Source organism: Nicotiana attenuata, chromosome 7, assembly GCF_001879085.1.
Source record: "Nicotiana attenuata strain UT chromosome 7, NIATTr2, whole genome shotgun sequence".
NCBI classification, from domain to species: domain Eukaryota; kingdom Viridiplantae; phylum Streptophyta; class Magnoliopsida; order Solanales; family Solanaceae; genus Nicotiana; species Nicotiana attenuata.
In genome coordinates this window covers 19,231,248-19,232,209 of record NC_031995.1, presented here as the reverse complement: position 1 = coordinate 19,232,209, position 962 = coordinate 19,231,248, and the positions used below count along the sequence as shown (strand labels likewise).

The following is a 962-nucleotide window of genomic DNA, read 5'->3' as shown; positions in this document are numbered from 1 at the left end:
TGTTTGTCCGAAAGAAGGATGGGTTGTTGTGTATGTGCATTGACAATCGTCAATTGAATAAAGTCACCATCAAGAACAAGTACCCTCTTCCCAGAATAGATTATTTATTCGATCAACTTCAGGGTGCCTAGTGTTATTCCAAGATTGACCTCAGATCGGGATACCATCAGTTGAAGGTTAATGAAGTTGATATTCCAAAAACAGCTTTCAGGACTCGATATGGGCATTTTGAATTTTTGGTAATGTCATTCGGTTTAACGTATGCACCAGCAGCTCTCATGGACTTTATGAATAGGGTCTTCAAGCCTTATCTTGAGTTGTTCGTTATCGTGTTTATTGATGCAATCTTGATTTATTCTCGTAGCGAGACTGACCATGCAGAACATCTCAGAATTGTGTTGCAGACACTGGAGGATCACAAGCTATATGCAAAATTTTCTAATTGTGAATTCTGGTTGAAATCAGTAGCATTTTTGGGCCATGTCATCTCAGGGGAAGGCGTGAAGGTGGACATTCAGAAAATAGAGGCAGTGAAGAATTGGCCTAGACCCACCTCACTATCCGATATAAGAAGTTTCTTGGGTCTAGCAGGCTATTATAGGCGTTTCGTAGATGGATTTTCTTCTATCTCGTCCCCTTTGACTAGATTAACTCAGAAGAAAGTCAAGTTTCAATGGTCGGACGCGTGCGTGAAAAGTTTTGAGGAGTTAAAGAAGAGGCTGGCTTCAGCTCCAGTCCTGACACTACCGGAATGAACCGAAGTGTTCGTTGTTTATTGTGATGCTTTAGGGGTTGGTCTTGGGTGTGTATTAATGCAGCACGGTAAAGTCATAGCCTACGCGTCGAGACAACTCAAGGCTCACAAGAAGAATTATCCAACTCATGATCTTGAATTAGCAGCTGTGGTGTTTGCGCTTAAGATTTGGCGCCATTATTTGTATGGGGTATATGTTGACATTTTT

The 962-nt window shown here is 41.5% G+C and overlaps 1 protein-coding gene across 1 annotated transcript; it reads left to right on the top strand.

Moving 5' to 3' along the window:
- Positions 243 to 755, top strand: LOC109229874 (uncharacterized mitochondrial protein AtMg00860-like). The gene has a single exon (XM_019395423.1). It carries the CDS (start codon positions 243 to 245, stop codon positions 753 to 755), a length of 513 nt encoding a protein of 170 aa, XP_019250968.1.